The sequence below is a fragment of the Harpia harpyja genome, chromosome 5 (genome assembly GCF_026419915.1).
Source record: "Harpia harpyja isolate bHarHar1 chromosome 5, bHarHar1 primary haplotype, whole genome shotgun sequence".
Classification (NCBI taxonomy): domain Eukaryota; kingdom Metazoa; phylum Chordata; class Aves; order Accipitriformes; family Accipitridae; genus Harpia; species Harpia harpyja.
The window spans coordinates 40,902,932-40,919,872 of record NC_068944.1 but is presented as its reverse complement, the minus strand read 5'-3'; the positions used below and the strand labels follow the sequence as shown (position 1 = coordinate 40,919,872).

General features: G+C 35.5%; 1 protein-coding gene across 5 annotated transcripts in view; it reads left to right on the top strand.

The window, feature by feature from the left end:
* The window catches only part of PDE7A (phosphodiesterase 7A), a 78,434-nt gene that overhangs the window by 36,072 nt on the left and 25,421 nt on the right, over positions 1 to 16,941 (top strand). For 3 of the 5 annotated variants that reach the window (XM_052787386.1, XM_052787383.1, XM_052787384.1), the window contains exons 2-3: positions 5,331 to 5,391; positions 13,007 to 13,090. In XM_052787386.1, coding sequence (XP_052643346.1) covers positions 5,331 to 5,391; positions 13,007 to 13,090 — 145 coding nt within the window. The remainder of the gene's footprint in view (positions 1 to 5,330; positions 5,392 to 13,006; positions 13,091 to 16,941) is intronic. The other 2 variants (XM_052787385.1, XM_052787387.1) reach the window with 1 other exon arrangement.

The following is a 16,941-nucleotide window of genomic DNA, read 5'->3' as shown; positions in this document are numbered from 1 at the left end:
TTTTTTGACTATGCTTTCTTTTCTGATCAATTTTCAACCTTTGTTTTGTATATTTTTGTTAAATCTTGAAGTTTTTATGTGATAAAACTTTGGGTAGATCTTATGATGCCACATGATATACATCTAAGGTGTGTAAGAGAAAATAACATTACAGATGCTTGTATACATATGTATGTATCACTAAATGTTGATAACTATCATTCAAACAATAGCTAAGTTTATAAATGATTGCCATCCGTCTTGGGAGATGATCATGTGAAATAGCTTTATATGGAAGAAAATATTAAAGTTGCCACATTCAGATATTTGAAGGGGCGGTGTGTGTCTTATTGGTGATTAGTATTGCCTTCCTGAAGTTAACTACATTTTCTTATCACTGGTTTGATGAACTTTCAAAATACTGCTTTGAACTCCAGTGAAATATTTAGAAAATAGTAGTAGGACTGTTTTGCAATGACTTGCCCAAGTTCAGCGACAGTTTAAGTGCTTTAAAAGAACATTTTCCAGTGCTTTAGTGAGTAAAAGCTTGATGATGCCTTGTGGAAAACTGGATCTTATGTTAGCATGGAACTTTTAATTACTTGAAGTAATTCTAAGAATTATGATACATGACAGTCTCGCTTTTGAAATCCAACAATAGTTGGAGAAATCTGGTCTAATTAGTTTGTCATTCTAGGGACTTGTTGATAAACTGTCTTAGAATCTTAAATAGTTTTCAAGTGTGTATATTTGAAGCAGCATAACCAATAAATTGCAGTTGCCATGATAGAACAGCTTCTCCAAACTTGTTCTCAATTTCTCTTTCTGAAAACAATCCTCTGATTGTTGGGCAAATAACTTGGGCAGAAAAGCCAAGTAGGTAAAAATACCTGACTGGCTGTGTTGCTGTCCTCTGGCTTTTCTTTCCCAGCTTCTGAATAAACAACTGAGTCGCAAAGTGAGGGTTGTGTACTCCATCAAAAAACGTAGATGGTTCTTTCTGATGGGAGGTACTGAATTTTGAAGGCCAACATCTCTACCAGTTTCCTTCTGCTGTTACAGAAGGAGACCAGCAGTTGTTTTGCTTGACAGTCCAAAAGCTGGCTGGTTGGCACTTGCCAAAATGAAGTGCCCAACAGTCAAGCTGGTGCTCTGCTCTGAGCCGGACTGCAAAATCCTTGTGATAAAACTGATACATCAGTGGAAATGTTTCTGTTTGTCACAAACAGCAGCAGCTGCTCTCTTTCCAAGTGTTACATGTGTATGCTGAACTCCCTAGCATCACTGAAGCAGTTTCCCTTTGAAGATAGATCTATGTGCTATTTTGGCATGTCATTCCTGTTGCATGGCCTTTAACAACTTCCTATACTCTTGTGAAAAGATTTTCAGAAAGATCTGACTTAAATCTACATCTTTTGGTAGATAGTCCCTTTGCCTGTTTTTGTGGAGTCCTTATATCATTGTTGTTCTTAAAGGATTAATGGATCTTCCACTTTAGATTGAACTTCTTCCATTCACTTTCCATAAATATGTGACAAAAGAGGAGAAATGAAAGCTTTTCTTACTGTATTGCCCTTTGGAAGAATAAATGACACTCTAATATGAAACTGAAATTTAAGGTGAGGTTTTCAAAGTGGAAGTCCAGTGTAAACAATCCTTCCCAGTTGTCTTTCTGACATTTTGCTGAAGAACAATAGCCTACCTAGTTCAGATGGCTGTGCTCAAGTCTGGAAAGGAGTGGAGTGGTTAAGAACCTCACTGAATCATTTGAGGAATTTGTTGAACCACTTGAAGTCCAGCAGATATTCCGACCGCACCAAGTTGCCCTTGTGCTTGGAAAGGGAACCTGCCTAAACACATTAGGATTGTCTTCAGTTTGAGCACTAGTAATTCTGTCTGCCTGTTGGAATGATGCTTATTTGTTTGAGATTTGTACAGAGGGTCAAGGAGTTCAATATGCTTTATGGTTATTAACAGGTACAAAGCTTCAAGTAGACCAAAGAGGTGGCAGACATCTAGAAATAAAATTTTATTCTAAATGAGTTAAAAAATATTAACAATATCGTGATATTTTGAAGTGCCAGAAGTCAAAGTCTGTCCGTGATGTTTTTAGCCAGGGTTTCTGTAGGCTGACACAGTGTATGCTACAGTCATCTCAGCTGTGTAAGTAAGGTAAATTTTTAGTGTAAGTATGGTCTTCATGTCTTCGTGTAGGCTACAGATAGTGGGCCTTTGATTAGCAACGAGGGAGGAGGTGTTTTTGGTGGTCAACAAGAGTAGAATCCTGGTGATGAAGTTGTTTGAATTATTGAGTGCCTTACAGAAACTGTAGTTCTTCAAGATGCATTTGCCTTTCTGCTTACAAATTTGCTGCACGTGACAGTTCACATCTCAGTAGAAGCTGATGCTTTAAATCTTTAAAAGGTAATTTAATTCTGTTTGCTGGATTTAAAAACGTGGAATCTGGGCAGAGCGTCTTAAAAGAACCGCAGGCAGGGTAGATTAAATTACTTGTCCCTCTTTTTCTTTTTTCTTTGCATTTTTCTAGAGTAGTGTAGGGGGTAGTGTAACAAATACGCTGATGGTATTATTTGAAGTGGGAAAATGGGGAAAATACCTCAACCTGCAGTACGTAGTCTGTTACCTATTTGGAGCATAAGCTGACACAAAGCAATCCATGGCTGGATGAGCGTAATACTATTTAATTTACCTACCTATCACAAGTTGCTAAAAACCTCTGTACCATTAGTTCTCTCCTCTGTCTCTGACTGCCCACTACAGTGCTCCTAACTATTTATTTGTACCTCACTTATTTGCCTGGTCTGAAGGTGCAAGGTCTGACTGCTTGTCACCCACCCTGTATCTGTCCCTTGGTGGAACTTGCTCATAAGTGCTTTCCTCTTACGTATTTTATTTAACAAATTTCAGTGGATGAAGTATCTTTAGGACCTCTACCCTTTTAGCAAAATTAGCTGAAATTGTCCTACTATTTTTGAAGTATTATTAGTAAGGTTTACACGGTAAATTGTCTCTTTTTCCTTAGGAAACCAAACTTTGAAAGGTAATTTCAAAAGGATTTAGTTGTTCCAAGATTCCTACAAGGTCTTTCAGAGTCCTTGCATCATGAAATCACTTGTTTGTATAAGCAAGTGGCTTACATTTTTAAAAATGTTCTTTGTGTTTGATATCATACATGGATGCACTACTTTATCTAGCAAATAATATTTTAGATTTTAGAGAGCAAGTAGTGTTTTAGTTTCAACATATCAAAAGGATTTATTATTCAGTAAATTTTTACATATTGTTTTCCTTCTCGGAGACTAATGCTCCAGTTGGGCATGGTTCTTCTGGCTGCATGTGTGCTTAGCTTTCTCCTATATTAGATTACAGAACTGTACTGGACACGTCCAGAAATCTGCGATAGACAGGTGCAAATTGCACGTTAGCACTAAATTACATCACTGATTGTGCCGAGTCAGTGACATGAAATGTTCCAGGCTACTGAAAATATATTCAGCTGAGATTTGCTGAAATTTAAAGGTAGGTTATATGAAGAAACTTGAAAATGTTAGTGGGAAATCAGCATCATTTTGTGGCTGATGAGTTGTATTGCTGCCTTTCCCATCAGGACAGGCACATTGCTGTGAGAAATGCTGTACAAACATATTTCAAGGGAAGGATTATTTGCATGGTTTATGATCTTCCAAGGAAATAAAGAACAAAAGCTAAGACAACATAAAAGTGCTGCACAGGGAGCTCTTCCTTGTAGTCTTTACAACAGCTACTATAATTGGACCCCGTTTGGAGCTAGGTCTTTGGTCATTTCTGTAATTAAATATTAAGCTTACCTTTGGAAATACTTCTCTGACTTCAAGTATAAGGCTTTCTTTTTTGTTTTAATGTGAAAAATATTAAAACAACTAAGTATAACTTCTGGGTTTGGAGTCATAGCACATCAGTTGTATAAGCAATTTTGCCTTCTTCCCCTTCCAAGTAATTTGTTTCTTTATCTCTTAATTTCTTTTAGAATTCTTTTCAATAGCCAACATCTGTTTTTCTGTTCTGTTTCCTAACATGGTTTGGTTTGCCATCTTTTCAACTTGCATGTTTTCAGGCTGTTGTGTGTAGTGTTGCTCCTGCTACGCAGAGTTAAAAAATGGGTGATTGTGTTTACCTCCAGGTTGGCTTTTATCTGAAGTTCTCAAAGGGGTATGATAACCCTTTGTGGCACCGAGGACTTCACTGTCCTCAGTGTAAATAAGAAGTGTGGTGGACAGGGAGAGGTCATAGGAGTTTTTAATGTGTATGCACACGAAAAAGTCTTTATTTCTTTAAAGAACAAATGTTGTGAACTGGCAAAATTGAAGTCTGATTTTGAAGGTGATCCTCTGATCCTAGGGTTAAGAAAAAACATTAATGAAGGCCCTAGGAAGTGGCAGAAGGTAGTGGAAGTACAGTAAAGGCAAGGTGTGAGGCTGGGTGCTAGGTCATGCCAAGCTTTGAAGACTACATGATGCCAGTGTTGTGTAACTATGAGAAAGTTCCTCCATTTTTTTAGTTATTAGAGGACCAGTCCACCACACTTGTGGGAGACTTCCTGGATTCTAACTAGTTGTGTAGGTCAGAAATACAGCCTATATGGGAGTATCTCAATGTCAGGCATGGATAGCTTGATGACTCTTCTAGACTTTTATCATCAAATGTGAAATACCACTTGCTTGTTTTCCTTAAAATACCTTTATGTATTATATCCTGCTTCAGTGGTACCTTGATTTGCCTACAGAAAGTACTGGGTGGAGTGAAAGTAGCATGTAGCAGCCAAGTCCTGCCCTTGCAGCATATACGTTGAATTCCTGGGGCTGCAGTAATGCTGTCATTTGAGTTCTTTTACTTCTTTTAAAACTACTTTTAGCTTTGAAAGGTGGAAATAACCCCATAGGTAAAAGTAAATAAACAAATAAACCAGGAACTGCAAGTATTTAAGTATTACATTCTAGAAGGCTATGAGGAGCATGGTTTTTTTGCGTCTGCTTAATCTTGTTCTGTGTCTTTTTTATGGTGAGGAATGATTAAGGGGCATCTGGAAAGAAATTTAGGGGTGATATTTTTTCCACACTCTGGTCCTGTTCTTCATAATCTCTTCGCTACCAATTCATGTCCTTCCTTTGTCCCCTCCTAAAACAAAATCAGTATATATATATATTTGAAAGTTGCATGTTCAAATTTCCAAAATTAATTTTGAGAGTAAAATTGGAAATGGAAAATTGATGCTTTATTTTCATTTCAATTTAAATATTATTCAGTTCTAACTTGCATAAAATCTTTTTTTTTTTTTTTTTTTTTTTTTTTAGAGACGTGGAGCGATTTCCTATGACAGCTCTGATCAGACTGCATTGTACATTCGTATGCTAGGTAAGCATACCAGTTTCTATATTGAAAAGTTCTAATGTTTATGGTTGATTTAAAATAATTATTTTTTTATATTTGAGTGTTGAATTGTTAAACTTATCATTCCCTTTCTCCTGGATAATATTCTGGTTAGGTTCTTTAGAAGAGTTTGGGTTCTTTTGTGTTGACTTGGGTTTTTTTGGTTGTTTGCCTTTTTACTGTTTTTTTTTTTTCCCCTGAGTTAATGATTGTGTTGGATGTTTTACTCCTATATTAAAAAAAAAAGTTCTTATAATTAACCTAACATGTTTGGTAGAAGTTAAATTTTCCAAGTGACTCATGATTGAACTTGATTTCTGTGATGGAATTTTATTACCTCTGCATGGTATCCTTCTGGTAAAAACTGTGGCCTAGAGAACATTTGTGTGAGAGTTACCACACACATTTAAAAACTTTAATACTGAGGCTATGAAATGCTCAAGGTGTTTTGAAGGTAATGATATGATTTTAAACAATATTTTCTTATTAATCCTAGATGACTTGAGAAGGGAAAGGACGCGTGACAGGGCCAGTAGTTTAGTCAACTTACTGAAGAATGTTTTCAGAGTAGCAACTAGGTAGAGGGTAAGGTTGAATTAAAATGAAAGAACAGTATTGGGAGGGGCAAGCATCTGGGGGAGACCTGCTGTAATAGTGAGTGCACAGAAGCAGTTGAGGTCAGTCCTTGAGAGGAGAAAGATGCAAAGCTCTTGCAGGTCTGGCTGCTGGATTCAGTACTTCCTCACCTCTTTTGGAGGCTGCTGGTGGTGCAGATGGCATGGGGACTGTGTATGTACTCTTAAGTCTGTTTCACCACAAAATTATGCCACTTAAATTAAGCCATCTTGAGCTATGATTTCCTGTTGAAATGGACTATGAATTCTTGCATGATGTCTTGCACGGCTCAATGAACGTCAACAGCTAGTGATTATAAATTCTTAACTGGCTCCAACTAAATCAGCCAGAATATGTCTTTTTATGCCCTGAGTCTTTTCAATTTAGTTGTATATTGTATGTATTAAAGTCCCCAGAAATTCATAACTGCGTTGTCTATGAATTTAAAGTTGTAAGCTACATGCATGTGTACACATGTTATATATATGAATTTAGAGTTATAACCTACGTATGTAGGCATACGCGCGCATATGTATATATAAATCCAATTTTGACTTGGCATCTTTGCATTTTTGTTTTTCAATTATTTTGATTTTTTTTAAGTTTGTGAAGTTGTTAATACTTTAGCACTGTGTCTGCTGAAGGATTTTTGGTAAGAGAATATAATTACTTTGGAGATTTGTTAAGAGGAGTAGTACAGAAGATGCTGGCTTCTAAATGTTTATTGAAAAAGCTGCTGGGGTGTTGTTGGAAATAGGCTTATTTCATTTTCAAAAGTTAAAACTTTTAATCATCCTTTTTGCAGGATGAACACTAGAATTCTTCAAAATGTGATTTTTCTGCTCTAGGCGTAAGAATAAGAAAGTAAATTCAGGCGTGAGGTAGTTTTGTTTCCTTGATTTTGTGATACTTTTTTTTTTTAAATTAAATTTATTTTGTGCTGTATTTAGAAAATACAGGTTTTCTTCTGCTTCAAAATCCTACAAATTGAGTACTTTTAATTCCACAACAGGGGAAATACATATTAATTTATTTTAAAAATGCACTGATATGCTTGAATTAAAGGTAATGTAAGTATATATCTGTGTTTTTGTCTTTTTAAAATTAATCTGCTAGTGGTAGAAACTCAGCTTGTAAGAAAATAAATCTTAATTTCTGGGGAGAATAATCTGATTTCTTCTGCTACTTGGGAATTTTAACTGTACCATGAAGTATTTAGGCCCATCATTTCTGCAGAAGGATTTGTGATAATTCTCAAGTAAATCTAGAGGAAAGCAAAGCATGACTTATTGTTGTGCTTGGTATATACACCTGAACTGAGGGAAAAATCTCATTTGTTTTGAAATCTTTCTTTGACTATTATAGGCAGAACTGGTATATATTCATAACGTGCTGTTAAGTAAATTAAATTTTCACTTGTTCTCTCATTGGAATTAATTACTAGACTATGTGATTGGTGCTTGTTATGAATAGCATAACTCTTTCTGGCATTCATTGCTGTTCAATGATGCTAGCTATTCAGAGGCAGTAAGTCTTTTAAGGGATTGACCTCTTCTGACTTCGGCTGGGGGATGGAGGGTACCAACAAGCAAACAAAAAATTGCTCATTGGATGCCTGAATCAGTATGTTAAATTTGTATTACTTTCTCACTTGTTGGTGATCACTTTGTTTTTCTGAATGTTATGTACACTATACTGTACAAGTTAGCAACTATTTACAGATTTATTACTTTTGTTTTCGTAAATGGACTGTAAAAAAGACCAGCCTGAAAGCTGAACAGTTGGACGCATCGGTATGTAGAAACATTCATATCAGAGAAGAACGAATACATTTGCTTAGAATTTTTTTGCAAGAAATGTGAAGTATTGCATTTCCCATACAGTATTCTGAGTGTGGTTTGGTTTTTTTTTTATCTTAGTACACTTCAGCAGAGTAAGCTGTAAGGAATTCTCAGCTGTAACTGAATGGGAAGTTAGGCACAGTCATGAGAGGTTTTGCCTTTTACTTGGTTATTATTCCAAACAGACTATTTCTACTAATAAAATGTACCTTGATAAGGTGTTTATTTTAGCAGACCAAAAATATAAAGCTAAGGGTATCTAGGACACCCCCCTCTGCCTCTGTGTAGTTGTGCTGGCCGTAGAGTTGCTTCCTTTAACGTTTTCAGGCTGTCTCAATGGGAATCCAATGGAAATTCATTTGCACCAAGTAAATAGAAATCCCTGTGATATGGCAGTGTTTCCAGGTTCAATTTAAAAGATGAAATTTTAGGGACACACAAAGTAAACAACTCTTAACTGTCTTCATCAGTGTTGATATAAACAAACAGCGTTGACTCTAATGACTTATCTGTCATACCCCATTCCCAAAATATACACTAAGCCACTCCCAAGTGGCTTATTTACTATTTTAAAAATATAGATACAGATGCAGCATTGTAGAATTTTTCTTTTAAGACTTTGGAAGGGGTAATATATCTGCATCACCTCAATCACCTACTTCTCTCAGCAACTATGAGGAATTCTCGAAATTTCTTGTAAGTGCTTCTGTGTAATCTTGATACTTTCTTAATTTTTCTCTTTGCTTTTCTGGTTCCTTTTTCTTGTTGTTTTATATTGCCTGAAAGTTTTGCTACTGTGCATGGGTAGAAAGAGTGGGGCACTGACTGCTTGTATCGGTGAGCATGCACCTCTCAACTAAAACTGGAGCATTTTACCTTCCCTTAGAGGTCGTGATCACTTCAAATAGGAAACGGTGGAGGCAAGCTACTGTGTAATGTAGGTGCATGCTCTTCTCCCGTAGCGGTTGTTATGTTCTATTCCTTTTGCTTTAATTCCAGCCTATTTGGCTGACCTGTCATCTGTTTCTCCAACAAATTTAATAGGAACTTTAATTTGTGAAGCTAGTAATTCTTTCTGGAAATCCTGCTCTTCACAACCTCACAGCTTTGACTTGGGTGGTTTACCTTGTGGCTGTTGTAATTTCTGCTCCCAGCTGTCCTCTGTGATCTCTGAGATTTCTGCCCCTGCTCCAGAAGGCCTCAGCTCCCCAAGCAGCTGCTGCATTGTTACTGTGCCACACTGGAGTATTAGGGTAGCACGAAGTATGTGTTGTGTAACCCTAATGCACAGGGATGTCAGCTATGGCATTTCAGCTGCCTCGTAAGTATCAGAGCTGTCCTTGCGGTGTGAGCAGGAATCTGAGAGACGGTTAGGAACTAAACAATCTATCTCAAGGTAAGTTTTGTTACAGCCCTGATTCCTTTTCAGTTTTCAGTTGTAGCTGCAAACCTCCCCCTTGTGTTCCTTCTTCAACTATTTATTCAGTCTTCAACTGAGTTTCTGCCTGTATGGCCTTTGTCTTAAAAATGCAAGCAATCCTGGTCACATTCTGGAAAAAAAAATCTAGTTAAATACTCAGCCAACAGATATTTTGTGATGTTTGTTCACAAAATCAGATTTTGAAAGGAAGGCTTCATGTTTTTTAAATCTTTCTCTTGATTCTTTGGATTCACAGAAACTCTCAAAGAGGAAAAAAATTGTTCCTGGAAGTCCAGTCATTGAGATGCTGGACTTGAATGTGTTCCCCTAGGGAAACGGAGGAGTCTTTTCAGAGTTGCTAAAGTGGCTAAAGAAGAGACACCTAAGATAAAAACTGTCAGCTTGCTACCACTTCTGCCCCCCCCCAGGAAACTTACCTATAAGCAAATGGTGTGATCTGATGGTTTCAAAAGATTTTGTCACCACTTTGGTATTTTTTTAAAAGGCCTGAATAAATGAAAACTATTCATAAGTTCTTTTGTTTTAGGTGTTGAATTTTAATTCTCTTTCAGCTACCATAATAATGATTGGCTTTGAGGTTGGACTTCTGTTGCTGTTTGAAGGAATTATGTAACAGCGTCCTTTTGTCTCATGAAAGTAATCTTAAAGGCACAAGATATTTCAGATTTAAGTTACCTATGAAGTTAAACATGTCTCTTCCTTAAAATTAAATTCTGTAGCATTTCAGAGTCACGGGGTTACAAAAAACTTGTGCAGGATTTCCCAAGCAAATTGATGCGAATATGTTATGTTGTGTGCAAGCACAATGAAGCAGGTGCATTCGGGATCTGTTGATTTTTGCAGGTCAGATTAACTGAGCAGTGAATGCATAACGATGGTCCAGTATTTCTGGGTGTTTTGGGACTAACTATACATATGCAGTAGAGATTAGTTTCACTGTGCTAATAGCACATCATTTCATAATGTACTAATGTGCAGCCACTTTGATGCTATTCCTTTTTATGCATCTTTATATATAGAAACCTCAGGGGGATGTATGGTATCTTCAAATTCCACTCGTACCAATTTTTTCCAAGCATGTTTATTGTCTGAAATCTTGAAAAATGCAGTAGTTCTGTACAATGATAATGGAGACAGCTCTTCTGCCTTTGTTTTGGCCCAGTAGGAATTTCTGCTTTGTTTACTGTGATAAATTCCAGTCCTGTAGAAGTGATACTTTTTTCCAGAATATATCCAAATGTATTCTAAAAAAAATTCATCCATTGTTGAGATCTTGATTCTTAACAAAATACCCTCTGCTTCTACCATGAGCAAGGGAAGGGAATTTTGTTTAACAACTATTTAATGAAAATATTTTGCTTTCCTTGCTGGGAATTACTCATTTCATGTGCATGCAAGTAAATATCCTCATTTTACCTTTTCCTTATTACAGTGGCCTTTTTAATAGTTTGCCATGTACATTTTTAGTATATAATTTATTCTTTTGGCTAACTATTCCTGTAAATAGACGTTTTAATAATTCCTGTTAAAAGCAATGTAGTTAGTTGCACTGCTGTGTTTTACTTGTAGACAGTTTTTCTTGTTTTCCTACTCAAAATCCACAACATTGCAGCCATTCCAAGGGTAACAGGGATACTGTTATTCTATCTATGCTGTTAGACTAGGTACTGGTAAATAAAAAAGAACAAAGCAGAGAGAAGTTTTCTGGATATCATTTATTAGATGAACCTGCTTGCTTTGTTATTTGCAGAATTCCATGTAAGTCTTCAGATATTTTTCTGTGAACTTTTCCTATTCTTGATGCTTTGAACAAGTAAATTGTTCACTACAACCTAGTTGTACACTGACTGAAACTATTTGCTAATTCATGTTATTGTTGATAAATTTTGAAAGTTAAGACTGCCTTAAAAACTAAATGTAATTCACAAACGTTGTATCACCTTTTCTGTAAAAAATCAGCTCACTAAAAAAAACTCCTTTATTTTTCTTTTAATTCAGCTGGTGAACTCATTCACACAGCTGTAGCTATGACTGATTTCCCAGATAACTATGAATGAAAGGTAATGAAAGTTGTGTTTTCTTCCATGTAAACTGATATTTTCATACACAGCTACTAATGTATTTGCCTCCTCTTTTCCAAAATTTCTTCCCTGTTTCCTTTTTATTAATTTAAAATTCACCAGTTGCTTATGCCTAACAGAAGAGTTCTACAACTTGCTGCCTCTGTATTGCCTGGAACCAGACAAGCCTCTTGCACTCTGCTTAGATGAATGCTTGAAACCTTTATAAGTAATATATTGTCAGTGGTCTGAAAAATAATATTTACAGGTAGTAACTGGGTTACTTTCCCTTGCAGCTCTGTTAAGGTTTTCAGTTTCAAAAAACCAAATGCAGTAATAACTGAAAACCACGTGTTATTTGGTATGTTTTTACTGATGTGTAAACTTTAGACTCATTGTTTGGGGAGCCCTGGGCGTATTTCTCTTTTTGTGGTCCTTCCAGTGTGCCTTACAAGATAACATTTATGTGAAGTGTGTCACTATAGATATGTCAGTGTTTATAGATACGTATCTCTAGAACCTGTTAAATATTAAAAGTATATTACTGAAGTTTTAGGCAGTATCTTTAGCATTTTTCTGACAAGTTGCCTGCTTCAGCATTACAAATTAGCAGGTTGGAGAAGAAAAGGAAAAAACACTCCTAAGATGTTCTCAGTTGCTGGAAATTAAATAGCTATATTTTTATTTTGTTCTTATAAAATCAGTCTTAGTTTCTTGTGTTAAATATTTAGTTTTGATTCGTATGAAAATCTCTTTGTTTGAGGAGAGGAGAATACTACACTTGAAGGATTTTCATAATAGAAACCCGAACACTTTCACATCAGAAATTTCACTTTTTTTGTTTAGGATTTGAGGAGGGAAACACTATTGTATTTGATCCTCAAAAGGTTTGCCTAAATTTGTAATTGATAAAGGATTTTACGTGAAAGCTTTTAATCCAGATGAACTACTTACATTAATGCATACAAATACCTAACGAAAGAATACTGATCAGCTTTCAGTTGGTAAAATGCATAAGTAGAAATCAACTAGCATGCTAAAAGATTCAGGTTGAAGCTAATTGCAGTGCAAAATAGTTTTGATAAAATTTTAATACTGAGTTTTGGTATTTTAATAGGCTCTTGTGTAATATTCAAACAGCTGAGCACAAGTAAGTAAATGCTAGTGGGAAAATATTCTATTATGTAATATAAAACCATATTGTAACTAGCTTATTTGCTAAAAGCTACCATTTCTAGAAGCTGAATCTGTTTTGTATTATACAAAATGTTATCGTTTTATGTGTTACTGAGGAACAAATCAACTTTTAGTGTTCTTGTTTCCTGTCATACTAAGGTGCATTTTTACCATACTGGTGTAGCAAGCTGTTCCTAATTTCATCTGAATGCTTATCACATGCTTCTGGCAACGTATGCTTAGGCAGGAGAGATTTTGACAAGAAAGCATGCAATTGCATGTTTAACAAGTCTTCAAACTTTGTTTTGAATTTCACCTTTAAAACAAAAAGCATTGAAGTAGGCCTATTGTTTGAATAACCCTCCTCCATTAAGTACATGAATCTTTACCCCTCCAGGCTATGTTCATTTGCATTTTATCTCTGCCACTCTTCCACACTTTTATTTCACTCTTGACCCTGTTTCTAGGAGATGTGCGAGTAAGAAGTCGGGCAGGATTTGAAACAGAGAGAAGAGGTTCTCATCCATACATTGATTTCCGTATTTTTCACTGTAAGTATTTAAAAGCAGATAAATGACAAATAAAGGCTTCCATTAATTTTAACTACTGAGCCTCTAAAAATAAAGTTAGCATCTTATATAGCAAGACTATTTTTTATACTTCTTAGGAAAATCTTTCATGCTACTTCATTACCAAAAATAGAAGAGGAAAGTCTTCACTGCTAAATTTTTGTTTTTAAAAATATAGTTTAAAGTCATTGAATTTAGACCTGAATCCCTATGGAAATGAAGACTATCTTATACACAGCTACTGATGTGTATGCTGAGTTCTTACTTGGCAAACACAATCTTTATAAAGCAGCAGAAAGGCTTGCTTCAGGATGATGTTTGAAGAGAATTACAATAGATGTCAATATTCTTGACCTCATCATAATCAATTAACATTACATTTACTCAAACATGTAGGTAGGAGTTAAATTTTTTGGACATAGACAAATAAAGTGTTATAAGAAAACAGACTAAATTTTTTTGATTATGTGTTTTAGGAAACATTTTTTCTCAGAAGTGTTACAAGAAGAATATTTTTGGATAACTTCACTTTTTTCTTGATATATAACATTTATATTGTTATAAATAAATATGTCAGTAGTTTTTGTAATATAAAAGCTTCAATAACCACCAAACCAATATACAGCAAAAGTGCAGGGGATTTAAGTCTTAATTAAATTATGGCAATAATATTAATGTATTAAGTGTCATAAAGTATCTATACCAACATTGTATCAGCACAATTCCAAGTATTCTGAATGCAATGGAGAGATTTAGAAAGACTTACATCATGGTAACAAGTGTGGTTGTAATTACCTTATTAATAAAAATGAGTGGCAGAAACTGGTCTAATTAATACTCTGATCTTAACTGAAGTTACTTTTTAAAAAAAGTAGATCACTACTTAAATTTAAAACTCTTAAACTCTTAATTTCATTTAAAAGTTAGTATCATAAAATCGGTGAGAAAACAAAGTTTGAAGAGTATGCTATATTGATTTTTTTCAATAAAGAGGATAAGAATTCAATTTCATTCCTGATAATTCTATTGAGTATAAGAAAAATTCTCAGTAGAAATAGTATGCGATTTATGAATTACATAACTGTCTTTTTGTGTGTATATATATATGTGGCATTTCATGCTGATACATGAAAATACTAACAAGTATTAAAAAAGGTACCTGTTAAAAGGCAGACACATATGATATTATTGCTGCTGTCAAATTAACTGTATTTTCTATGGTACTCATCACGCTGTTTCTTTCCATCCTGATGATTGTGCATCAGGCAGATCATGACTAATCAGGAAGAGGATTTTCACACCCTTTCTTCTTGCCCCTACTTGTTCAGGCACAGGCACCAACTTTTAGCAACATCGACTGTGGTGTCTGATGACAGCAAAGAATGTTGCTAGGAGGCCCAAAAAATTCTTTGGCAATAACTTCCCTCTCAAGTCAGCTGCTGTGGCAGTTTTCAGAGTTGCCATATTATAGTCAGATTTTTTTGCACTTCAGGATTGTGGCCTGTTGCAGCGTTGCTCTTTGACTTCAGATTCCTGCTGCATTGTGGAGTTTCTTTCAAAGTCAGTAAGGAATTCAGCCCCATCTCTCACCATATCACTAGATTATCTATTAATTTACAGAAATGTTGTTTGGGGTTTTTTTAAATAAGTAAAATGTTTTCTTTTTCTCTGCAATGCTATTGGACTCCTGATCAGTGTTTCCTTAATTGTTTTAAGCAAAAGAGTTTTAGTATTGTACTATCAGACTGCGGGTAGAGAGAAGTTGTGGGAATCAGATTTGACCTCATTTTTAGGATACTGTCCCCGCCCTCCCCCATTAACTCCAGAAGGATTTTGCCATATAGAGCTACATGACTGAAAAATGTTCACCCATATGAGCAATAGACAGTGTGTGAGAGGAGCCAGCAGAGCCAGCCAGCTCTTCTTTGCTTGGGGCAAAAACTGGACTGGAAAGGGTCTCTCTGCAGCTGAAGCGGCCTAGACCATCTCAATGTTGGCTTCCCTGCCCCGCCTCCTTCCAGCTGCATACTGAACATCAGTAATGCATGGATATGCTTCCTTCATGGTGGTTGTAAAGTTTCACTGTAACTTTCTTCTACTATCCACTAACTTTATTCTGTGGTTCTAAATATTTTGCAATGATCATTGCTTACCTGTTTCGGAGATGACTTATATACTGCCTATCATTCACAGTGTTGAAGCATTTTTGCCATTTTGTATTTTGCGTAGCTAACTTTTGTTGTTTAGCATTATTTTCTTTTTCTGTCAATGATGTTTTGTCAAGAAGTTGAATGTCTTTCAGAAAGTCCAGCTAATAATCTCCTGACCAGTTCTCTTTTTCCAGTATTTTATAATAGGCTGTTAACTCAGTATTTTATTGGTAGGTTTGAACAGTACTGAATTTTAAATGCATTACTCTATTTTCAGGAAGCTTCTGGTTTGGTTTTTCTGTTTTGTTTTGGGTTTTTTTGTTGTTGTTGTGGGGGGGGTTTTTGTGTTGTTTTTTTTTTTTAAATAATCACTTCTGTTTCATAACATTATTATTTTTACTTGCAACTGCAACTAGTGTTACCAAAGTAAAGTTTGTTAGCATTTAGTTCTTAAGACCACTTCTGTTTCTTCTTAAGGATTATAAGCTCAGTGTCTGCATCTTCAACCCAGAGTTCTGTAATTGGCACATGAACGTTCAAGTTTCTAAACTGGCTAGAAGTATTCTCAATGGTAACTTCTTTCTAGGAAATTCAATTTTAAAATGATTGTTGGAAAAATGTCTATTGTTGTTGCTAGAGATGGTGGTGTGGGAGTCATACCTGAGGATTATTAAAGTTTGTTGGGTGGTAGTTTTTCTTCTATATTATCGGTTATTCCAGAAGCCATACTTTTATAGCTAATGGCAGGAACTAGACAGGAGGAATAGCTCAATAAACAAATTTTTGTTTGAACAGGACTGCTTCCTGATGAATGGGGAAAGTCAAGACTCTATTCTTCATGTTGATTGGTAATTGGTTAACATCAGGACATCAATTTGTAGTTTTTCTGTTACTGTGGTCTGTTGATTATGTCTGTGTGGGACCACAGGCATAAACTCAAGTTAGCAGCTAAAAGCCATTTCTGGAGAGGAGAGAGCAGCCACATAACTTTCTTCCTCATAAGTAAATTTTTGCCTTAAATATAATAGTCTGGTTTTGTTCAGTGGATGTACATACTTCACAGTTGCACAGTAAATTGCATACACTTTAATATTTTATTGAGTTGAATATAGAGCACTGGATCTACTTTTCACTCCTCAGGTAACAAGGAGGGAGTTTGGCAGTTTACTGTCTGGCAACCCAGCATGTACTGTTTGGATTTCAGGGAAGTTACTGAAAAAGTGATTGCAGTGGTTATAACCACTCTTGCTGTCTGCTGGTTTACAAATAGACTACAGGTAACATGATTACTTTTCAATATTTTTACATTACTCAATACATCATAGATAGTAATTCAGTCTGCAGTATTGACAGAATATGTTGATAAAAGCTAACGTGAAACAAAATCTTCCGTAGAAGAATTGGTAAACGACAATATAAAAATACTCCCTTTTTTAGAAATAGCAAACCAGCAGTAAAATTTTAGGTTTTGTTTTCTTGCTGTTGAGAGGTGGTCAATAATGTCTATTGTTTTTATACACATAATGCCTGTGTATGTATACACACATACACTTAAACTTCGATTATGTTTGTGATGATTTTCTAGCATGCATAAACAAAAGAATATATAATGTGCCCCAATCACTCACTGTTTCACCTGAAAAAAAACCAGTGAATGTGCTCAGTGATGTGTACAGTGTGTTA